This window comes from Rhinoraja longicauda, chromosome 9 (genome assembly GCF_053455715.1).
Source record: "Rhinoraja longicauda isolate Sanriku21f chromosome 9, sRhiLon1.1, whole genome shotgun sequence".
Classification (NCBI taxonomy): domain Eukaryota; kingdom Metazoa; phylum Chordata; class Chondrichthyes; order Rajiformes; family Arhynchobatidae; genus Rhinoraja; species Rhinoraja longicauda.
In genome coordinates, this window is record NC_135961.1 from 39816290 (window position 1) to 39832778 (window position 16489).

Here is a 16489-nt window from a genome sequence, read left to right on the forward strand (position 1 = left end):
TGTACACAGTCCATGCATCCCACTGAACAGTCCTTGAATTGACCATCATATTTCCTATTTCGCAATAGAGATTATGAATCAGGAGACAAAGATCTGCAGAGACTGGGAATGTGACCAAACCACAAAGTCACACAACATGAAAGGTTTACACTCTCATCCAGGGCGCCTAATCTAAACAGACATCTTTAGTTTGATGACAGAGCTGCTGTCTCACAACGCTAGAGACCCGGGTTTGATCCTGGCCTCAGGTGCTGTTGGTGTGGAGTTTGCATGTCCTCTCTTTGGGCTTCCTCCTGGTGCTCGTTTCCTCCCACATCCCAAAGACGTGTGGGTTTGTAAGTTAATTGGCCTCTGTAAATTGCCCCTAGTGTATATGGAGCAAATGGAAAAGTGGGATAACAAAACTAGTGCAAAAGAGTGATCGAAGGTCAGCATGGTGTCGATTGGCTGAAGGGCTTGTTTCCATGCTGTGTCTCTAAACCAAACAAAAGGTTTAGTGGGACATGGGCCAAATATAGGCAAATAGGACTAGTTGAGATGGTGGGCATGGACGAGTTGGGCTGAAGAGCCCGTTTAACCCAAAGCCCTGTCTAACCCTTAATCCCATTGTATTGACGAAAACCATTCTCTGGAGTCAGGGGGGAGGGAGTCTGGATATGCGCAGGCGCCGTCTCCATGCGCGCCGCCGGTTGCTGGCGTCGCTGCAAGAGGCGATCGGATTGGCTCTGGTGGGTTGCCCCAGCGACCATGGCGAGCCAATCTGAGGAGGCGGAGGCGAGTTGTGCCGTTGCTGGTGGCAGCGAAGCGAAGTGACGGCGCTGGGGGTGAGTGGAGTGGAAGGGGTGTGGGGCTGGGAGGGGTGGGTGAGTGGGACGAGGGGGGATAGGTGAGTGGGACTAGAGGGGTGGGGCTGGAGGGAGTGAGGGTAACGGGCTGGATGGGGTAACTGGGGCTAGAGGGAGGGGTAACGGGATGGAGGGTGGGGGGGCAAGTGTCGAGAGGGTTATCATCCGAGAGAATCTAAGATAGGATTACTGAAGAATCATAGGCATTAGTACTTGTAAGAAAATAACTACAGATGCTGGTACAAATCGAAGGTATTTATTTCACAAAATGCTGGAGTAACTCAGCAGGTCAGGCAGCATCTCAGGAGAGAAGGAATGGGTGACGTTTCAGGTCGAGACCCTTCTTCAGACTTTATCATTAGTACAATCCACTGTTATGGATAATTCAAATTAATAATCATATTTATTAACACATTTAGTGCTCATTGATAATCCAAGAAATTAGTAACCTTTTGGTCTGGAATTTTTAGCTACAGGGCTACTGGCAATCTTAGTAGTCATTGGTGATCATTTAGCTACTTATAATTAGCATTCTTGGTAATTGTAGTCATTGGGCTTATTGACAATGGAGTTATTGGTAATACGTTTTATTCAGATTATTTTGCCATTAGAAATTATTGTTATGAAAATAATCGAAGTTGTTAATTCTAATTGATGTTGGCTCTAATTATTAAGTTTTAGTAATTAATTATTATTGTGGCATTAATATTCACTTGTTAATAATTGCTAGAATTAATATTTTAATATTTATAAGTGGTACTGTTAGAAACATAGACATAGAAACATAGAAAATAGGTGCAGGAGGAGGCTATTCGGCCCTTCGAGCCAGCACCGCCATTCATTGTGATCATGGCTGATCATCCACAATCAGTAACCTGTGCCCCACTTCTCCCCATATCCCTTGATTCCACTAGCCCCCAGAGCTCTATCTAACTCAACTCTGTTGATAAATATAGATCAAGTTTAGTTATTGGTTAATGATTGCTCATAACACCTCTGGTTATAATTTATTGAGAAAAAGCTCAAAAGTGCTGGAGTAATTCAGTGGGTCAGGCAGCATCTCTGGAGAACATAGATAGGCAACATTTCCTGTTGGGAGCCTTCACTCTAAAGATGCTGCCTGATGCTTGATATATTGCCTGACTTGCTGAGTTACTCCTGCACTTTGTGTCTTTTTTTGCAAACAGTGGCGCAGTGGTAAAGCTTTAATGCACAACACCAGAGACCCAGGTTTGAACCTGACTAAGGGTGCTGTCTGTGTGCAGTTAATTTCATGTCGGTTTCCTCCAACATTGCAAAGACATGTGGGTATGTAGATTAATTTACTTCTGTAAATGGTAAATTGTCCCTAGTGTGTAGGATAGCGCTAGTGTACAAGGTGATTGCTGGTCGACGTGGACTTCGTTGGCTGAAGGACCTGTTCCAGACCTAAGCCAGCACCTGTAATTCCCGGTGGCTATAATGTACTGAGTTATTTGCAGTTTTTGTGTTAATTGCTCATTTTGTTAAATGTTTGTGTGATATCTCTTTGTCGTCAGCAATTCCCCCTGGCCAAGCTGAGTGGAATTAATAGTGGGTGGTGTTACTAACAGCTGCCCTACTGCCCCTGTGGCTGGGTGTCCCCTGGGTTGGTATGACGGCCGGATCTATCGCAGTGCCACACGTCATTCCCCTGCGAGTGCCTTTGCCAGGCAAAGCCAAGCATGAAATTGATACTAACACCCCGATCGCAATCAAGTCAGGTAAGAGATTTCTGGATGAGAAAGTCAGGTAAGAGATCAGAAGCTGGGGGCAAGCCTAAAAATACAAGAGAGGGCATGTGCATGTGTGGGTTGAGGTTTATTATCATCACCAGTACCGAGGTACAGGGAAAACCTTTGCTATCCAAACACTGCACCCTTTTATCCCCTTTTGTTTAAAAGAGATGTGCAGGAGAAGTGTTTTTACACAGACGGTGGTGGGTGACGGGAATGTACAGTACAGAACTTTATTGTCATTCGGTACCAAGGTACCGAACGAAATTACAGCAGTCATAGAACACAACAAAAAAGAAAAGAACACAGGACACACGACCCCAACACAAACATCCATCACAGTGACTCCAAACACCCCCTCACTGTGATGGAAGGCAACAAAACTTCCACTCTCTTCCCCCCCCCCCCCAGGGGTTGCCAGGGATGGTGATGGGGGCAGATATAATAGTGAAGTGGTGTTTTAAGAGGTTTACGTTTAAAAAATTCAATCTGGATGATATCAATCTTACAACATCCAGCAAGGTGAACTAACAGTTTGTGATAATATTAAGGTCACGTGTACCGAGGTAGAGTGAAAAGTTTTGTTTTGCATGCCATCCAATCTGGTCAGATAATACCATTTAAAGAAAATACAATTGAGTCAAACAAGAACAATAGATAGAGCAAAGGGCAGGATACAGTGCAGAATATAGTTCTCAGCATTGTACCGTATCAGTTCCAGAGACAAAATCCAATGTCCGCAATGGGATAGAGGTGAAACAGACAGTACCCCAGCAGCTAGAGTCTAGCTTATGGAAGGACCACTCAGAAGCCTGATAACGGAGGGGAACAAGCTGTTCTCGAATCTGGTGGTGAGTGCTTTCATGCTGTCTGCCCAAAGGGAGCAGGGAGAAGAAGGAATGTCTGGGTGGAACATGTATGGTTAGACTAGATAGTAAGCATAGAAAGCTTTTCACTGTATGGTGGTACACATGTTGATAATAAGCCAATGTCCTCTTCTGTGGCTCAGTGCTAGGTTTTGTCTGATGCTTCAGCAAAGTTGTTTCAGTTGATTCAGTTGACTCTTTCCCATTTCTGAAACACCTACCACAGTAGTAAAGATTACTAGCAGATGATAGTTGCACTGCCCAAGCATGTCAGCAGTCTGATTTCCATCTTATTCTCCATCATTGTAGCTCGTTGCTGCAAAAAGATTGTAAACATGAATACTACCTGCCTTAACAAATGTGTGCCAGTATCCTACAGGAACCAAGTCTCTAAACAGAACTGACTCAGCGAAATAATCAAACTCAAAGAAATTATTCTTTATTTAGAAGCTTTCATAGTCTTGACACAACACTAACCTCAACTATGAATATTGATGGACTGTCTTTGGTTATACTAAGACTGTGGGTGGGGGGGGGGAGGTTGCAGTATTATTGGGGCTATTAATTTATTTAATTTTTGTTTATTATATATTACTAGACCAAGTGGACCCGTTGGGCCCAAACCTCTCCTGCATTGGTGCAGCACCCTCTCCTCCCCCCTCCCCTCTCCCCCCTCCCCCTCTCCCCCCTCCCCCTCTCCCCCCTCCCCCTCTCCCCCCTCCCCCTCTACCCACTCTCCCTCTACCCACTCTCCCCCTCCCCTCCCCCTTCCCTCCCTCCTCATCTCTCTCCCCCTCCCCTTCCCCTCCCCCCTTCCCCTCCATCCCCCTCAACCCCCCTTATCCTGCCTCCTCCCCACTCCCTCCACCTCCCTCCCTTCCCCCTCCCTCCCTAAGAGATAGATTTAAACTTTAAAATGTGAATAACTTTAAAAATATAACACCGATTTCAATGAAACTTACACCATTAACACCAAAGGGACGACAGTGAGTAAGGTGGGCCTAAAAATGTCGCGCTATCATGTACCGTTTTGGCTGTAGTTCAGGAACAAACAAACAAACAAACGACAATCTTAGTATATAGATGTGTGTATTGGCCTTCCATTATGCTCCAAGTGAAAATTTAATTGTTCCTTTCACAGTACACCTGACAATTAAACACTCATGATTCTGATTCCCTCTATTTTCTCCCTAACTTTCATTGCCACCTTCTTTGCCCTGAAGACAATCCGGCTTTCCACTCGAAAATGGTCGGAAATAATTATGTTTTTTTTTTTACAGACACAAGCTCCTTTCTTAAGTTATTTAACCCCTTTATATTTAACAGACACTCAAAATGTGGACATTTTCTATACCGTAAATGGCAGCAGACCTCAATCCCTGAAGAAACCAAACAATGGGCACAGCTCCACCTTCAAGTACAGAAGACCGTTCACATTGCCAGCAGGCAAAGGGACTGTGAAAGCTCTGGCTGTCTCTAGGTAAACCAACAAAGTGTCTGCCTTGAAAACTGGAAAGAAGTTTTAATTGGATCAAAATGTATAAATCCTAAAATTGTTTAACGTAAAACATAGAACAGTACAGCACAGGAACCGGCCCTTCGGCCCACATTGTTTGTGCAGAACTTTGTAAATCAGCGTCTGCAGTTCCTTGTTGCTATATTGTACCATCGTTCTCAAGACTACTGTACTAAGTTATTTTCATCTGTAACTTTTGTAGAGATGGCCGGGAGAGTGGTGTGGTGACGAAGGTGTTTCTAATCGAGTACGTGCCGCCCAGTGCAGTGGACTTGTTGGAGGACGATGGGGAGAATTTCCTCCAGGATTACAGAAAAGAACTTCCCCGACAGGTGAGCTTGTGCTGGTGTGTACACGAGATGAGGTTTCATTCACAAAGTGCCCGTTGAGAGTTGCATTTGCTTCCACCGGTTTGTAACAAAAAAATCATCTTGCTTTACCTTGCCACTTATCTGTAACATGGGTGTAATGTCCAGATCAATATATGGGTACAAAGAGAACTGCAAATACTAGAATCTGGAGCAAAATACAAAGTGCTGGAGGAACTCAGCGCATCTCCTTTAAGCTTTTCCTCTCTCGTCTTAAACCTCTACCCTCTAGTCTTTGACATTTAGAATAGAAATAAGGACTTTTGAGTCTAAAAAGGGCAGAGTAGGCTTGCGTTTTACATCTTATGTGAATGAGAACACTTTTGGAGGTGCAGCCTTTCTCCAGCACTGCACTGAAGTATCAGCCTGAGCTATGCGCTGAATTCACTTGCTTTGCATTTGAACCCATGACCTTGCAAACAACAGCGGGGATGGGTGGCAGCAGTGAGCACTCGTGGGGAGGGGCAGGAGAGGCAGTCGACATCAATGGGGTTTCAGGGGACAAGAGTGATGGGAAGAGCACACAGAGTCGATGTGCTCCGGCACCAAGTTGGAATTGGGACAAGGAGACAGCCTCCCCTCCTGTTGGCTCTTCTGAAGGACAGAGCTGACAAAATAAGAACCCACCCGCAAACAGTGATCATCACTGTTATTACGCCCAGCGTCATGAGCAGAGCTCTGTAGGAAACTGTGAAATTATCCCCCAGCTTCAGTCACCTTCAGAAAACTAATATAGTTTCATTATTCTTGCCACCTATTAACCTCTCCCTACTGTCTCAAAAGTCCACCCCTTTTCCTCCATCTGTACAGATTCAAGAGTCAAGAGTGTTTTATCGTCATATATCCCGAAACGGAACAATGAAATTCTTACTTGCAGCAGCACAACAGATATGTACAATAGACAATAGACAATAGACGCAGGAGTAGGCCATTCAGCCCTTCGAGCCAGCACCGCCATTCAATGCGATCATGGCTGATCACTCTCAATCAGTACCCCGTTCCTGCCTTCTCCCCATACCCCCTCACTCCGCTATCCTTAAGAGCTCTATCCAGCTCTCTCTTGAAAGCATCCAACGAACTGGCCTCCACTGCCTTCTGAGGCAGAGAATTCCACACCTTCACCACTCTCTGACTGAAAAAGTTCTTCCTCATCTCCGTTCTAAATGGCCTACCCCTTATTCTTAAACTGTGGCCCCTTGTTCTGGACTCCCCCAACATTGGGAACATGTTTCCTGCCTCTAATGTGTCCAATCCCCTAATTATCTTATATGTTTCAATAAGATCCCCCCTCATCCTTCTAAATTCCAGTGTATACAAGCCCAATCGCTCCAGCCTTTCAACATACGACAGTCCCGCCATTCCGGGAATTAACCTAGTGAACCTACGCTGCACGCCCTCCATAGCAAGAATATCCTTCCTCAAATTTGGAGACCAAAACTGCACACAGTACTCCAGGTGCGGTCTCACCAGGGCCCGGTACAGGACCTCTTTTCTCCTACACTCAACTCCTCTTGTTACGAAGGCCAACATTCCATTGGCTTTCTTCACTGCCTGCTGTACCTGCATGCTTCCTTTCATTGACTGATGCACTAGGACACCCAGATCTCGTTGAACTCCCCCTCCTCCTAACTTGACACCATTCAAATAATAATCTGCCTTTCTATTCTTACTTCCAAAGTGAATAACCTCACACTTATCTACATTAAACTGCATCTGCCATGTATCCACCCACTCACACAACCTGTCCAAGTCACCCTGCAGCCTTATTGCATCTTCCTCACAATTCACACTACCCCCCAGCTTAGTATCATCTGCAAATTTGCTAATGGTACTTTTAATCCCTTCGTCTAAGTCATTAATGTATATCGTAAATAGCTGGGGTCCCAGCACCGAACCTTGCGGTACCCCACTGGTCACTGCCTGCCATTCCGAAAGGGCCCCATTTATCCCCACTCTTTGCTTTCTGTCTGTCAACCAATTTTCGATCCATGTCAGTACCCTACCCCCAATACCATGTGCCCTAATTTTGCCCACTAATTTCCTATGTGGGACCTTGTCGAAGGCTTTCTGAAAGTTGAGGTACACCACATCCACTGACTCTCCCCTGTCAATTTTCCTAGTTACATCCTCAAAAAAATTCCAGTAGATTTGTCAAGCATGATTTCCCCTTCGTAAATCCATGCTGACTCGGAATGATCCCGTTACTGCTATCCAAATGCTCAGCAATTTCGTCTTTTATAATTGACTCCAGCATCTTCCCCACCACCGATGTCAGACTAACTGGTCTATAATTACCCGTTTTCTCTCTCCCTCCTTTCTTAAAAAGTGGGATAACATTTGCTATCCTCCAATCCACAGGAACTGATCCTGAATCTATAGAACATTGAAAAATGATCTCCAATGCTTCCACTATTTCTAGAGCCACCTCCTTATGTACCCTGGGATGCAGACCATCAGGCCCTGGGGATTTATCAGCCTTCAGTCCCATCAGTCTTCCCAAAACCATTTCCTGCCTAATGTGGATTTTCTTCAGTGCCTCCATCACCCTAGGTTCTCCGGCCCCTAGAACATTTGGGAGATTGTGTGTATCTTCCTCAGTGAAGACAGATCCAAAGTAACGGTTTAACTCGTCTGCCATTTCTTTGTTCCCCATAATAAATTCCCCTGTTTCTGTCTTCAAGGGACCCACATTTGCCTTGACTATTTTTTTCCTCTTCACGTACCTAAAAAAAAAAGGTAAACATAGTATTTGGTAAAACTCATGCTGGACAACAAAAAATGTTTGTCATCTCGCTCCTGCCATTGGGAAGAAGGTATAGGAGCCTGAAAACTGTAACATCCAGTTTCAGGAACTGTTTCTTCCCTACAACAATCAGGCTATTAAACACTACAATCTCCAAATATGCTCTGAACTACATAGACTTGAGAGCATTATTTTTGACTTTGCACTATTATTGCTTGTTTATTTGTCTGTTTTATATAATATATATTATATAAAACATATTATATTATTTGTTTTATTATATTATATTATATATAATATAAAATATATTATGTAGGGAAGAAACAGTTCCTGAAACTGGATGTTACAGTTTTTAGACTCCTGTACCTTCTTCCCAATGGCTGGAGTGAGATGAGAGCGTGGCCGGGGTGGTGTGGGTGTCCGATGATGTAGGCTGCCTTTCTTAGGCAGTGACTCCTGTGGATTCATTCGATGTGGAGGAGGTCAGTACTCATGATGCACCGGCCAGTGTTCGCCACTTTTTCCAGTTGTCTTAATTCCTGGGCTTTCAAGTTGCTGAACCTTGCCATGATGCAACCAGTTGATATGCTCTCCACTGTACACCAATAGAAGTTCAAGAGAGTAATTGGTGAAATACTGAATGTTAGCTGCACAGCTACCATGCACAATGACTGCTTTCTTTTGACAAATCATCTTGCCACCGTAGGAAACTCTGGGGAGGCTGTCAGCTCCCCCACCGGAATTTGATCCAGCTCCAAACAAGGGGAGCAGCCTTGCCTGGGAGGATGCAGCTCATACATATCAAGGTAGGCAGTCTGGAGAATTGGATGGTTTACTATTTTAGTTTGGTTTATTATTGGTTGACACTAACTAAAAAGCGTCATCACGACACCTTTCCCTGAACCAGCAGTTCACATTCCCCCAGTCCCCAGCGCAGCCTAGTCTAAACGTTGAATATAAAACAGCACTATCATATCTGCCTCCACCACCACCCCGGGCAGCCCGTTCCAAGTACACAGCACCCTCTGTTTTTTTAAACTTGTCCTGAACATCTCCTTTAAACTTTGCATCTCTCACCTTAAAGTTATGTCCTCTTGTCTTTAATATTTTCACCCTGGGGTTAAAGGAAGATCCCTTTAGGGAGGAATAGAGGGATATGGATCATATACAGGCAGATGAGATCAGTTCAGCTAGGCATCATGTTTGGCACAAGTTTTATGGGCCGAAGGACCTGTCCCTGTGCGATACTGTTCTGTTCTAAGAAACCATCGCTTTTCCTGGTAGAAATTATAATATAGGTTTGTATTTATTATTGTCACGTATACCGAGGCACAGTCATGAGGTTGTTGTAATCAGATCCGATTAAGCTATAGATAAATATAATGTCAAAAGTGATAGGAGTAGAATTAGGCCATTCAGCCCATCAATTCTACTCCGCCATTCAATCATGGCTGATCTATCTTTCCCTCCTAACCCCATTCTCCTGCCTTCTCCCCATAACCTCTGACACATGTACTAATCAAAAATCTCTGCCTTAAAAATATCCACTGACTTGGCCTCAACAGCTTTTAGTGGCAAAGAATTCCACAGGTTCACCACCTCTGACTAAAGAAAATTCTCCTCATCACCTTCCTAAAAGAACTTCCTTTAATTCTAAGGGTATGACCTCTAGTTCTAGACTCTCCCACTAGTAGAAACATCCTCGCCACATCCACTCTATCCAAGTCTTTCACTATTCTGTGCGTTTCAATGAGGTCCCTCCTCATTCTTCTAAACCCCAGTGAGTACAGGCCTATTGCTGACAAACGCTCATCATAGGTTAACCTACTCATTCCTGGGATAATTCTTGTAAACTCCTCTGGATCCTCTCCGGAGATAGGCATATCCTTCCTCAGATATGGTGCCTAAAATAGCTCAAAATATTCTAAATGCGGCCATACCAGCGCCTTATTGAGCCTCAGCATTACATCCCTGTTTTTATATACAAGCCCTCTTGAAATAAATGCTTGCATTGAGTTTGCTTTCAACCCATAATATAATCAACCCAAACTCAAGTACATTAGGTAGAGTGAAGGGAAAGATACCGAGTGTAGAATATAGTTCTCAGCATTGTACTATAATAGTTCCATAGACAAAGTCCAATGTCCTCAATGGGGTAGAGGTGAATCTAGCTTATGGAAGGAGTGTTCAGAAATCTGTTAACAGATGGGATGAAGCTGTTCCTGAGTCCAGTGGTGAGCGCTTTCAAACTTATGTACCTTTCCATCACAGACCTGTGATGGACTGGGCTACATCAACAACTCTCTGCAATTTCTTGCGGTCTTGGGCAGAGCTGTTCCCAAACCAGGCTATGATGCATTTTATTCTTTCTGCGGTGTATCTGTTGAAGTTTGTAATAGACATTGGAGACTGAAAAAGTACCAACGTAACACTAAACTAGAAAATAAAAATGAAAATGTCATATTAATTCTCCACATCAGTTGTAGATGGGAGCTGTGATCACATATTCATTGTAACTTTATTACTAGACCTGAAGATAGATGGCAGCAATCATCGCAAAACATTGAAGAGCCCACGATTCCTGAGCAGCCGACTGGGAATCCTGGACACTGGACATGAACCGCAGTCGCACCCATCTCAGGTCAATAGAGAGACAAGTCATTATCTTACTGATAAGGATCCTTTGAACTGACTTATGAGCAGCATTGTTACTGGATGCATTGACGATTAAATGGAGTAGTTTATGTTCTTGACTCCTAGCTATCGACGAGTCTACAGCCTTAAGATCAATCACCATTTAATGGTCATAGGGCTTTTCATTCAGGTACTATTCATCAAGGGCAGCACAGTAGCGCAGCTGGTAGTGCTGCTGCCTCACAGCACCAGAGACCCGGGTTCAATCCTGACCTTGGGTGCTGTTTGAGTGGAGTCTGCACGTTCTCACTGTCACCGCATGTGTTTCCTCTGGGTGCTCCGATTTCTCTTCCCACATCCCAAAGACGTGCAAGTATGTAGGATAATTGGCCCTCTGTAAATTCCCCGTAGTTTGTATGGAGTGGATCCGAAAGTGGGATAGTGTGAACAGGTGATCAATGGTCAGTGTGGACTCGGTGAACTGTTTCTCTGTTTTTCAATCAATCAATCAATTGATCAATCATTTGTTGTAGTCACATCAGTAGTGCTTAATGTATCATCTAATTATGTACAGTATCTGATTGGATAGCATGCAAAACAAACCTTTTCACTGTACTTTGGTACACGTGACAATAATGAACCTAAATTAAACTAAAAACATTTTGTGTTTGATGTAGAAGAATACCTATATCTTCCCATGTATAACTGTTTTGTACTCATCAGCTGTTGGTTTCCCTGGATTTGCATCCGAAAAAGACGCCCAGCAGTGCACAAGTCAAGCAAATCCTGAGGGAGACTGACTTTCTGAAGTAGGTGATTCTTTTGTCAAAATCTTCCTCTAATATTGGTTGTTGCATGATTTGAATCAGCGTTAGTCAACTGCGGAAGTGATGTGGATAGGTACATATCACAAAACAGCTTGAATGCACAGAGGGATCTTGGGGTCCGAGTCCATAGTTCCCTGAAAGTGGCAACATAGTAGATAGAATGGTGTATGGTCGGCTTGCCTTCATCAGTTGGGACATTGTGTATAAACGTCAGGAAGTCATGTTGCAGCTTTATACAACTTTAGTCATTTGGAGCATGGCGTGCAGTTATGGTCGTCGCATTACAGAAAGGATGTGAAGATTTTGGAGAAGGTGCAGAAGTTTACCAGAACGCTGCCTGAATCAGGGGGTATTATCTATAAAGAGAGGTTGGACTAACTTGTTTTGTTTTCTCTGGAATGCCGGAGGCTGAGGGGAGAACCGATAGAATTAATTAAAACTATGAGAGGCATAGAGAGGGTAGACAGTCAGAACCTCAAAGTCAAAGTCAAAGTCAATTTTATTGTCAATCCTCAGCCAGTTCACACAGACAGAAAATCGAAATACCGTTTCCCACAATCCCGAGGAACAAAGTGCATAAAACAAAAGGCACAGCAAACAACAATCAACATAAAACATAAAATATAAAATATAGTCACTTCAAATTTCCCAATTAGAGAAGGACCTAAGATAGACACAAAAAGCTGGAGTAACTCGGCGGGACAGGCAGCATCTCTGGAGAGAAGGAATGGGTAACGCTTCAGGTCAAGACCCTTCTTCAGACTGGTTAGGGATAAGGGAAAACGAGAGACATAGACGATGTGGAGAGATAAAGAACAATGAATAAAAATGCCAAAAAGTAACGATGATAAATGAAATAGGCCATTGTAAGCTGTTTGTAGGGTGAAAACAATAAACTAGTGCAACTTTGGTGGGGGAAGGATAGAGAGAGAGGGAATGCTGGGGCTATCTGAAGTGAGAGAAATCAAAATATACCACTGGGCTGTAAGCTGACCAAGCGAAATATGAGATGCTGTTCCTCCAATTTGCATTTAGCCTCACTCAGACCTAGGACAGAAAGGTCTGTGTAGGAATGGGAAGGGGAATTAACGTGACCGGCAACCGGGAGGTCAGGTAGGTTCAGACGAGCTGAGCGAAGGTGTTCCACGAAACAATGGCCCAGTCTGTTTGGATTCGTCGATGTATAAAAGTCCACATCTTGAACAATGGATACAGCAGATGAGGTTGGAGGAGGTGCAAGTGAACCTCTGCCTAACCTGAAAGGATTGTCGGGGTACCTGGATAGGGTCGAGGGAGGAGGTATAGGGACAGGTGGTGTATCTTCTGCAGTTGCAGGGGAAGGTACCTGCGGAGGGGTTGGTTTGGGTGGTAACTAGGGAGTTGTGGAGGGAACAGTCTCTGCGGAAGGCGGAAAGGGGTGGAGATGGGAAAATGTGGCTAGTGGTGGGATCCCGTTGGAGGTGGTGGAAATTACGGAGATTATGTGTTGTATGCGACGCTGATGAGGTGGAAGGTAAGGACAAGGGGGACTGTCTCTGTTGCAACTAGGGGGAGGGGGAGCAAGGGAGGAGCTGCGGGGTATCGAGGAGACACAAGTGAGGGCCTCATCTAAGATTGGGCGAGGGGAACTAAAGAATGAGGACATCTTGGATGTCCTGGTATGCAACACCTCATCTTGGGCGCAGATGCGGCGTAGGCAGAGGAATTGGGAGTAGGGGATAGAGTCTTTGCAGGAAGCAGAGTGGGAAGAAGTGTAGTCGAGATAGTTGTGGGAGTCAGTGGGTTTGTAATAGACATCAGTCAATAGGCTATTTCCTGTGATGGAGATTGTGAGATCAAGAAAGGGGAGGGAGGTGTCGTAGATGGTCCAAGTAAATTTGTGCGCAGGATGAAAATTGGTGGTGAAGTGGATGGTCAATGAGTTCTGCATGGGTGCAAGAGGTTGCACCGATGCAGTCGTCAATGTAACAGAGATAGAGTTCGGGGATAGGGCCAGTGTACGCCTGGTACCTAACCTGCTGATACCGTCTATCTCATATCTACTTTGATTTCGGCTCTTCTGAGTCCTTCTGTGGGCATCATGTAAACTTGGTTCAGAGGATTTGCAGGCCATTGAATTCATTCACTGTATCTTCCCCTTTGCTCTACCTATTGTCCTTGCGTTTGACTTGATTCTATCCTACCATAGGGACAATTTACAGACGCCAATTAACCTGCGAGCCACCATCATTTTTGGAATGTGGGAGAAAACCGAAGCACCCAGAGACAAAAATGAATTTGTCATTGAGGCTTGTAGTGGGGTATAATGTGTAGCTGTCGGTGTCAAGGGGGAGTGCTGCTGCAGATCTCTGCCGGCCCGGCCACAAGACTGCTCTGCTTGCATCTGGAGAGTTGCACGTGTAGTTCAGTCCACGCTACGCTTGCTGCACTTCAGTAAGATTCACTGAGGATGGTGATGCTCATGGTAGGTCTAGGTCGAAAAGCTTTGTTTTGCATCCTGACCATTCAGATCAGATAACAGTATACATCAATACCATCAAGTCAAACTCAAGTACAATAGGGAAAGATACAGAGTGCAGAAAATAGTTCTCAGCATTGTAATGCACCAGTTCCAAAGGCCAATGTCCACAGTGAGGTAGAGGTGATTCGGACAGTCCCCCAGCCTATGGAAGGACCGTTCAAAAGCCTGATTTATAGATGTGAAGAAACTGTTCCTGTGTCTGCTGATGCGCACTTTTAAGCTTCTGTACCTTCTGCTGGACTGGAGCAGGGGGGGGTAAAGTATGACTAGAATGACACAAGTCTTTCATTATGTTGGCTGCTTTTCCAATACAATGTGAGTATGGACGGTGGTTGTGATGCTTTGTAACTTTCACGATTTTCTTTCTCAAAACCTTTAAGCAGCAGAAGTGTGCTTTTGTTTTATGTTTATTGCATCGACCTATTGTTCATGTATTTTCCCATCTTGCTTCTTTCTGCATGCTCCCTCAACATACAAAGTGAACCAAAGATTGTAAGTCCATGCAAATAGAGTTTAAATTGTGGCTATCTTTAAAGGTGGCTCAGGGTTAAGTAATTGTGGTCCTTTTAACAAACTGTAAACAATTGTTATAGTAGATGGTTACATTGACCTGCTTCATCAAGCAGTACTAATTTATTTTATAATCTAGTTATCTGGAATACTTTGTTCAGTATGTGTATTTTCAGTACTGTAGACCATTTGTCTTTTTATTTTTTGAATGTTTTACAAACAATATAAAACCTTGCTCAAATATAGCAACCTTTAACTTCCTCAAAATGAGTTTTGGATCTCTTTAATTTACTTTAGAGATACAGAGTAGAAACAGCCCTTCAGCCCACCTAGTCCATGTTGACCAGCGATCACCTGGACACAGTTCTAGTCCGACACAGTAGGAACAATATATCAAGGCCAATTAACCTACAAACCTGTGCATCTTTGGAATGTGGGAGGAAACCGGAGCACCCGGAGAAAACCCATGGGTTTTCACATATTCCATACAGAGAGCACCCATGGTCAGGATTGAACACAGTTCCTGGAGCTGCAAGGAGGCAACTCTACTGTTGTGCTCCTGAATTAATATAGAAGTCACTGAAGATTAAATGCATTAAGGAATGCCATTATGAAAATGGCATTGGGAAGAATGATGACACAGGGAATTGCTGAAAAAACACAAAGTACTGGAGTAACTCAGCAGGTCAAGCAGCATCTTTAGAGAACAGGGATAGGTGTTTCGGGTAGGGACCTTCCTTCAGATGATGTGGAAATGGGTGAATTTACCAAGGGCTTCAGTTCTGGGGATATTGTTCCAGGAGGGGACACAGATATTGGTTGGTTGTTCCTACAGTAACTTTGAAGGATTTTGAGAAGACAGTACTGATGGTATTTTTACTGTGCCTTGAGATTGTACTGTGTACAGGCCACCGAGTCCATGCCAACCAGTGTAAGAAAATAACTGCAGATGCTGGTACAAATCGAAGGTATTTATTCACAAAATGCTGGAGTAACCGCAGGTCAGGCAGCATCTCAGGAGAGAAGGAATCGGTGACGTTTCGGGTCGAGACCCTTCTTCAGACTTGTTATGGGAATAGCGCACCCGGTGGTGCAGTACCGGGGATATATTACCCATGAGGCGGTAGCCAGAGGGATCCTGAATTAAAATGGCTGAACCCAAGACTCGAGTGTAAAGCCTCTGTTAATTAGTTGTGTAGCTGTACTGTAGCAGGTTACAGAAAGGAAACACACTAACAAAACATGGTGTCAGATCGGGGCCTGCTTCAGGATCAATCGAAAGGACGACAGCAGACGACGTTTGTGAGTAATTGCTGCTGAGAGACGACTGTGGGGCCTACATTGTTTCCATTGATAGAGGGGCGGATTTATCAGGAAAATGGAGCAGCTGAAGCCCCCTAGGCAAATGAATTTTGAGGCAAGGGACCTGCCAATGGAGTGGAGACAATGGAGGGAAGAGTTTGAGCTCTATGTTGATTTGAGCATGGAAGGGAAGGAGGACAAGACAATGAGGAAACTGCTAATGTACCTAGTTGGACCACAAGGGAGGGAGCTCTACCAGACGCTCGAGACACGGACGCCGGAGGGCAACGTACAAGAAGTTACGCTAGCGCAGGCACTCGATGCTTTCGAAAAGCATTGTCAACCCGTGAGGAACGAGACCGTCGACAGGTATAGATTCTTTATGCGGAGCCAAGAGAGAGGGGAGACTTTTGATTCGTTTTTAATAGAACTGAAGCTCTTGGCAGCTCATTGCGGTTTCAGAGAGTTGAAGGATTCTCTGATACGTGATAGAATAATATGCGTCATAAGGGATGACATGCTGCGGGAAAGACTTCTCCGAGAACCTCACTTGACTTAGAAAAGTGTGTGAAGGCATGCCAGGCTTCGGTGCTGGCCAAGGCC

The 16489-nt window shown here is 44.4% G+C and overlaps 1 protein-coding gene across 3 annotated transcripts in view; it reads left to right on the forward strand.

The window, feature by feature from the left end:
* Window positions 1–732: 732 nt before the first annotated feature.
* dzank1 (double zinc ribbon and ankyrin repeat domains 1) overlaps window positions 733–16489 on the forward strand; it is a 52662-nt gene continuing 36905 nt past the window's right edge. The window contains exons 1-7 of one of the 3 annotated variants that reach the window (XM_078405222.1): window positions 733–824; window positions 2384–2587; window positions 4792–4945; window positions 5184–5313; window positions 8799–8898; window positions 10621–10733; window positions 11450–11535. In XM_078405222.1, coding sequence (XP_078261348.1) covers window positions 2479–2587; window positions 4792–4945; window positions 5184–5313; window positions 8799–8898; window positions 10621–10733; window positions 11450–11535 — 692 coding nt within the window. In that variant the 5' untranslated portion in view covers window positions 733–824; window positions 2384–2478. Of the gene's footprint in view, window positions 825–1019; window positions 1098–2383; window positions 2588–4791; window positions 4946–5183; window positions 5314–8798; window positions 8899–10620; window positions 10734–11449; window positions 11536–15657; window positions 16256–16489 lie in introns of those variants that run through there. The other 2 variants (XM_078405223.1, XM_078405224.1) reach the window with 2 other exon arrangements.